Here is an 8,070-nt window from a genome sequence, read left to right as displayed (position 1 = left end):
ACATCGCGCTCTCCCCTCTCTGTCCATCCCTTTCGCCTTCTTTCTGTCTCCACGTCTCTGACCTCTCCCTCTCCCATTCTCTACCGCTCTCAATCTCTTCCTAATCTGCCTGTCCGACTCTCTCTCTCAGACGGTCTGAACTCCATCTACACAGAGCTGAAATTTCGGAAAGAGGAACCCCGCATCGATGAGGATGAAGATTCTCCCATTTCCTCGGGTCCCGGCAGGCTGTCAACCACTGCACAAACAGGTCAGAGTTCGCAGAAATGACGTCATTTTGGAGCGGTCAGTGTCATTCTCCCAAGTGTCCAAGTTTCTAATGCATCTGCTTCGACCACTTCCTCTGTCAGCTCGTCCCATAGGCTGACCACCATCTGGGTAATGAAAGGTTGTCTCACGCTCCACAATTAAATCCCTTTCCCCTCTCACCTTAGACTTGTGCACTCTGTTCCTCGATTCTCCAAGTCTGCGGAAAATAACCGTACGCATTTACCGCTCGTGGTTTCATCCGCCTTTGTATGGTCACCCCTGCACTCCAAGAATTAAAGTCCCAACCTGCCCAATCTCTATCCATAAATTGCTCTCTCTAATCCGGCAACATCCTTGTTCTCCTCCGTCTGTCTGCTCTTCTCTCAATCCCCCATCTTCCCACACTACCCACCCCACTCTCTCTGACCCTCTCCTACCCCAGTCGCCTCCACTACTCAGTTCCCGATTCTCCCTAACTAATCTCCTACAAACGTTTCCCCATCTATGCATTTCTTCCTCCGCATCTCCCCACTCTTCCCCCTCCGCCCCTCTCTCCATCCTTCTCTCCACCCCTGTGCTACCCCTCTCACTTTCTATTTAGCCCCTCATCCCTGTCTACCTCCATCCTCTTTAACACCCCTCCCTCCCGCATCTCTCTCCCTCCACGCCATCGACTCTCAACCCAATCCTGTGCCCTCTGGTTCCCGATACCCCGGACCTGAGGAAAGTCTGTGCTCGTTCACGCTACCTGCGCCCCTCGTATTTTTATACAACTCTGTAAGGTCACCCCTGCGAGACAAGGAATAAAATCCCGACCTGCCCGACCTCTCTCCATGCCTCACTTCGCCGAGTCCAACATCCTTGAACCTTCCAGCTCGGTGGCCTTTCCTACATCCGGGCTACCAACACTGAACAAGAGTTCACATCTGGAACGTGACCTCCCAACTCCTGTACCATCATCTTCCAGAGCAGTGTACCATCTGAGACCTTGTTAATATCTAGGTAGATTACATCTACTACCCGTGCCAGTTCGGTCCTTTCCGAGCAAAATAGCCCGACAAATCTCCCTGGTTGTCGCGCCATCCAGCATCTCCCTCCCTCCTCTATCTTCCATTCCCTCTAGCTATGCCTCTCACTTCCCCTCTCACCGCTCCTTCCTTCGTCATCTCTCCCTACCTTACGCACTTTTAGCTTCCATCCTGTGACCTTGTCACTGGACTTGTTAAATTCAGCGTATATTATATCTACCAATCACAACAAACGGGTCTCCGCAATCAGATCGGTCAGACTAATCTCCCCTGGCCCGACTCCCTTCTACAGAGCAGCCCAACAATAGCTCATTAAAGTCCCTATCCATCACGTCTGGTACACTGCCCTAAACAGCCGCCCTGCTGTCTTACTCCAAAGATGGAAATCTTACATGTTTGCATCCGTGGACACTGTCTACACTTCCTGCTGCCTCGGTGAAGCAGTCAACATAACCACAGACCCCGACCCAACCCAGCCCCACTGACTCCCATCGGGGAGAAAGGTACGAAAGCACGTCCCACCAGTCTCAAGGACGGCTTCTGCCCCGTTTCTATCGGATTATCGAACGGCCCCCTAGGACGATCAGATGGACTCCTGACCTCACGATATAACGCGTCTTGGCCCTCCGCACCTTATCAGCTGCCTGCACTGCCCTCTCTCTGTAACTTTGACACTTTACTCCGCATTCTGTGATTATTTTGTGCTGTTCTACTCTTATGAAGTGATGAGTATCTATGGATGTTACCGGTATCTCTCCTGTCTATGATGTGTATAGAAACATAGAAAACATACAGCACAATACAGGCCCTTCAGCCCACAAAGCTGCGCCGAACAGGTCCCTACCTAGGCTTAAACCAGAGCCTTCTATTCTTTTAAGTTCCATGTAGCCAATCAGGAGTCTCTTAAAAGACCCTATCGTTTCCTTCCTCCACTTTCCTCGCCGGCAGCACATTCCACGCACTCATCATTCTGTGCTTAAAAAAAAACAAAAAAAAAACTTACCTCTGATATCTCCACTGTAACTAATTTCAAGCAATTTAAAACTGCGCCCTTTCGTGTCAGCCAATTCAGGCAACATCCTTGTAAATCTCCCCTGCACCCTTTCTATGGTTTCCACGTCCTTCCTGTAGTGAGGCGACCAGAACTGAGCACAGTACTCCAAGTGGGGTCTGACCGGGGTCCTATATAGTTGCAACATCACCAGTCGGCACGTAAATGTATATAAATGATCTGGATGAATTTGTAGATGGGCGTGTTAGTAGGTTTGCAGATCATACGGAGAGGGTTGGTGCTGTAAAGAGCGGAGAAGACTGGCCAGGATCTCAGTGGGACCTAGATCAGTTACAGATATGGTTTGGAGACCGGGCGGATGGAATTTAACCCGGACAAACCTAAAATGCTGCCCCTTAATAGGTCAAATGAAAGAAATGATTGATTTTACGAGGCCGAGTTGCTAGCTCGACGCTTAACCCAGCACGGATGGAAATGTGCAAGGGAGCTGTCTGGATTCGAACTCGGGACACATCCCTCCAAAGAATGGCGCTGATGCCACTACGTCACCAGCCGTCCATATATTGCACCTTGGTAGGTCAAATGAAAGAAATGACACACTATCAAAGACAAGACCCTAAATATTGTTCAAACATAGAAACATAGGGAAACTACAGCATAGCACCGGCTCCTCGGAGCACAAAGCTGTGCCGAACATGTCCTTGTTTTAGATGGGCAGAGGATCCTGGGGTCCATGTTCATAGCTCCCTGAACGTGGCTGAGTTTGATGGGTTGGTTGCTTTCATTGGCCGGGGCGTTGAGTACAAATGTCAGGGAGTTATGTTGCAATTTTATAAACTTCAAAATTCAGCCTGAATCAGGCGTGTTGTATACAGTTCTGTTGATCCCATTATCGGAAGGATTTCAGGGCGTTGGGGAGCCTCCGGAGAGGTTTAACAGGACTCTGCCGGGATTCGATGGCATGTGTTACGACGAGAGGTCGGACACCTGGGTCGCTTCCTCTGGAGCGGAGGAGGCCCAGGGGAGATCTGACTGATCTCTGGAATCCGTCACACACCTGTCAGCCTTTGCTCAGTCAAGGGATTTGTACTCGGCGATGACGGCTGAAAGTGGATGAGATTTTGAGAGGAAGGGGTTGATCGTGGTGGAAGGAGAGAGCGCTGAAGGGGGGTGGGAGGGAGTCCCAGTGCGCAAGATGGCCGAATTAACACACACACGCTGAATGGATTCTCTGCAGGTGCGCAGAAACAGGAGCCGAAGGAGAACATCGGAAATAGATCGTACCGTAAGATCTGCCTACTCTGCCTCGTTGCGTCCATCATCATTGCGATCGTGGCCGGACTCTCGATCTATGGTGAGTCAAACGGGCTCAGGGTCCAGCCAGACCGGAATTAAACAGTGCGATGAAGTGTTATCATAAAACCTCAGAGTGATGCCCGCACGTCCTTCGTTATAACAGCGGCACACTTCTAATCCTGTCAAAGACACGGCCTGTACCGTTACACAATCAGGACTCAGTCTGACTCCGATACGCCATTCGACATTACACCAGTAATCTTGTTCCCACAGCACTGGCATGACCCTGTACACGACACAGGTACCTCCTTACAACGACACGAACGCGACCCTCACCGTGACACAGACATGTCCCTCAAAGTGACAGCAACTCACCCCGCACTGTCACATCGAGATGACCCTGTCCGTGTTACTGAAAAACTCCTCAAGGCTCCAACTCTCCTTAAGACCAGCAAACTCCCCACTGTGGCACAAACACACCCGACACCATGAGACAGACAATACACGCACAGTGACACTGACAAACCCCTCACTGTGATTCCGAAATATCCCTCACCGTGACACCGAGATACTCCTCACTGTAACCCGCCAGACCTCTCACACGGACACGGAACAACGTATCGCAGTGTTAGGGCACGTCCCTCACCGCAGCACCTCACGTATCGCAGTGTCACGTCACGCCCATCCCCGCAACACCAACACATCCCTCACTGTGACATGGAATCAACCATCGCCGTGATACTTACAAGACTCGCACCTCACGGTGTCACATACTCTCGTCACTGTGACATTCACACAACCGTCCGCTTGAGAGTCAAAACCCTCACTCCTGACAATGACAAGTATCTTACCGGGTCACGTACACGATCTGCCCTGTGAAACTGGACACCTCCCTCTGAGACACAAAACCTTCACTGCAACATTCGTCACTGTGACAGCTACCAGCCCCTCAACGTGAACCGCACCGCCCCTTGACACTGATACACCCATTACCGCGACCCGCCGAGCACCGTGACGCAGACTCACACGTCACTTCAATCTCTCTCAGTGTCACAGATTTATCTGTGTCAGCATCAGGGAATGAACAGGACACAGACGAAATATGGACAACAGCTCCATAATTTGAACTCAACTGTTGAATCCAAGATGTCCGACAATTCCCGTCTGAATTTCATCGACTGCTCCTGTCTCCAGAATCTTTCTCTCCTTAAGAGCAGCCTGGGTGAAATTTGCCAGTTCCTGACCAGTAGCAGAGGTGAGGCAATGTCGCCCTTCTACTCCACTTCTAATGAGAGAGAGAGAGAGAGAGAGAGAGAGAGAGAGAGAGAGAGAGAGAGAGAGAGAGAGAGAGAGAGAGAGAGAGGTGGGGAGGGATTGAGATGGAGATTGATCCACACTGTCTCTGACCATGTGTCTGATGAAAAGGTTTGAGGGAGTTTCACTCGGTGTCTGACCTTGGGAATGTGTGATGGTGGGCGGGGTGGAGGGAGTTTCACTCGGTGCCTGACCCCTGGAGTATATGATCGGACGGTGTGGAAGGAAATTTCACTCTGAGCTTGACCCCGGGAGTGTGTGATGGGAGAGTGTGGAGGGAGATTCATTCTCAGTCTGACCACAGGAGTTTTTGATAATTCCTTATCCTAATTCCTTATTTCCAGAGCGAAATTGCTCCAAGGCTTGGGAAAAATATGGTGACCGGTGTTATTTCTTCTCCACGTTTAAAACATCTTACGATGGAGCGAGGCAACAATGTTCAGACTTTGATTCAAGACTTCTCGAGATCAGTTCAAAGGATGAAGCGGTATGTGTCACCTCGGGAGAGAAGACTTATTCACACGTGTTCAACCTCTACCAAGATGAGACAAAGAGTGGCGATAGCTGTTCACTGACTCCTCACTCACTCCCGGGGTCAGGCACAGAGTGAATCTCCCTCCACACCGTCCCATCACACACTCCCGTGGTCAGGCACAGAGTGAATCTCCCTCCACACCGTCCCATCACACACTCCCGGGGTCAGACACAGAGTGAATCTCCGTCCACACCGTCCCATCACACACTCCCGGGGTCAGGCACAGAGTGAACCTCCCTCCTCACCTTCCCATCACACACTCCCGGGGTCAGACACAGAGTGAATCTCCCTCCACTCCTTCCCATCACACACTCCCGGGGTCAGATACAGAGTGAATCTCCCTCCACACCGTCCCATCACACACTCCCGGGGTCAGAAACAGAGTGAATCTCCCACCACACCGTTTCATCACACACTCCCGGGGTCAGACACAGAGTGAATCTCCCTCCACACCGTCCCATCACACACTCCCGGGGTCAGGCACAGAGTGAATCTCCCTCCTCACCTTCCCATCACACACTCCTGCTGTAATTTAAAAAAAATGCATTAGGCTCCGTAAATAGTTTTCGATTCTTGGCATTAATCTAAGGAATTTAACTTCATAGAGTTTTGTTCTCGACGCTCTTTCGTCCCGAAACGGTGCCCGCTGGGTTGGAAAATGCGAGAACGGGTGAGATTTGGACTGATCTGTGGGGAGGGTTGACGAATAACATCGTCCTGACGGGAGAAAGTGGGATTAGTTTCCTGACTGAAGTAGGCCAGTGGGTCAAGGGAGGGGCACTGGGATCTTTTTGTAGACTGACATGAAGCTGTGGAAAAATGGAGGGGCAAGGGATTAATCTGGGGACTGACAGAGGACTCCGGGTCGAAAGTGTGCTTGTGGGATTTATTTAGGGACTGCCATGCCGTGGGGAGCGGGCTGGACTGTGGGAATTTAATGGAGACGGAAACAGATCTGTGGGGAGAGAGTGGGTCTGCTGGATTGGTATGCAGTCTGATACAGGACTATGGAGAGAGAGATGGTCAGTGGGATTATTTTGGAGACTGACAAAGGGCTGTGGGGAGACATTGGGGTAATGGATTAGTTTGGGGACGGTCTCGTGTTGTCTGATGCAGCCAATTTGTCTCTGTTCAAATCGTTGAACCCTCTTGGATAGGAAAGTGGCCTCTGGAACCGTTTACGAGGTGTACTCAGATATGTCCGCCTGCAGTAATTGCAATTCGTCCGGAGGGGGTTCTCCTTGCAGTCGTGATCGCCGTTTCATCTGCGAGAAGTCGGCACCACTTTTCCCGGACATTCCTCTAAAGATCCAGGATCTCTGTCTACAGCTCGTGGAGCCGAATTGAATCAAGTGACTACCCCTCTTTCTCCTCCTTCTCTTCCCTCCACTCTCGCACCCCCATCCTCTCAAATTTCCCGCCGACGTCCTCTGCCCATTCCTCCTACTCCATTCTCATCCACTTGTCGCAACCCCATTCTCCCCAGTCCACAGCGAGAAAGCCTCTCACACCATCTATCCCATTCCTCGTCGATATACCCCCGTCCCCCGTTTCGCTCTTCCCCACTCCCTCTAATTCTCCCTCCATCACCTCTCCTCCCCTTGTTCCTTCGCTCTTTCTCCGCCCGTTCTTTCGCTGCTGCGTCTGCAATCCTCTTTTCCATTTCAACCCCTTTTCCCCCGCTCTCTACCCAACTCTCTCCCTCCCCTCTCCGTTCTCTCTAAATCCACCGTCTCCCTGATCTCTCTCTCTTTCTGCTTTCCAACCACTCTCCCCTAAATCCTGTGCCGTCTGGTTCCCGATAACACAACCCTGGGTGAGAGTCTGTGCGCATTCCCTCCGTCTGTGCCCCTCTCGGGTTTATTCAACTCTGTCAGGTTATAACTGCGCTCCAGGGAATAAAGTCCCAACCTTCCCTCCCTCTCTCCATAACTCAGTCCTCCGAGTGCCGGCAATATCCCCGTAGAACTTTCTGTACAATATATCCTGTTCACTGGCATTTTTTCTTCTCCTAAAGCAGGGCGGCCTCACCGACATCTTGTACCACGGCAACGTGACCTCCCGACTCCTGTACTCAGTGTGACTGGTGAAGACCAGCGTGTGAAGTGTCCTGTCCACCCTATCGGATGTTTTCCTCAGGAATCGTTGTTTGATTTATTATCTGAAACTTATAACGCCTGGAATTTGTTAATTTGCAGCATCGATCCGGCGCAAAGATGTAGAATCAATGTAAACTACCAAAAATAAATATATTAAAAACTGAAAAATGTGGAGGTGGTGCACAGGCGTTCAAAAAAATATGGTGGTGGAGGGGTGGAGGTGTTTCCGAAGCGTTGAGTGTTCAGGCTTCTGTACCCCTCCCCCGATGGTGGTATTGAGCAGGGAGCTTGTCCCGGGGTGAGGGGCCTCGCTGATGGATGCCCCCTTCTCGAGGCATCGCATCTTGAAGATGTCCCCGATTCTGGGGAAGGTGGTGCCTTTGACGCTGGTTGAGTCTACACCCCTCTGCAGCCTCCGGTGATTCTGTCCCTTGCGGCCTCCACACCAGGCGGCGATGCTGCAAGTCAGAATGCTCCCAACGTCCATCTGTAGACAATTGCCGGTCTTCAGTGAAAGGCAAAATCCTCTCAGATTCC

General features: G+C 51.2%; 1 protein-coding gene across 1 annotated transcript; it reads left to right on the top strand.

Moving 5' to 3' along the window:
• Nucleotides 1-134: 134 nt before the first annotated feature.
• LOC140720770 (early activation antigen CD69-like) lies at nucleotides 135-7,682 on the top strand. The gene is made up of 7 exons (XM_073035605.1): nucleotides 135-250; nucleotides 3,527-3,643; nucleotides 4,634-4,840; nucleotides 5,244-5,386; nucleotides 6,040-6,104; nucleotides 6,592-6,786; nucleotides 7,452-7,682. The coding sequence occupies exons 3-6, from the start codon at nucleotides 4,666-4,668 to the stop codon at nucleotides 6,779-6,781; spliced, it is 573 nt and encodes a 190-aa protein (XP_072891706.1). The 5' UTR covers nucleotides 135-250; nucleotides 3,527-3,643; nucleotides 4,634-4,665; the 3' UTR covers nucleotides 6,782-6,786; nucleotides 7,452-7,682.
• The last annotated feature ends 388 nt before the right edge of the window (nucleotides 7,683-8,070 follow it).

Source organism: Hemitrygon akajei, unplaced genomic scaffold (genome assembly GCF_048418815.1).
Source record: "Hemitrygon akajei unplaced genomic scaffold, sHemAka1.3 Scf000046, whole genome shotgun sequence".
Taxonomy (NCBI): Eukaryota; Metazoa; Chordata; class Chondrichthyes; order Myliobatiformes; family Dasyatidae; genus Hemitrygon; species Hemitrygon akajei.
The sequence above is the reverse complement of the archived record's forward strand: the minus strand, read 5'-3'. Positions and strand labels throughout refer to the sequence as shown.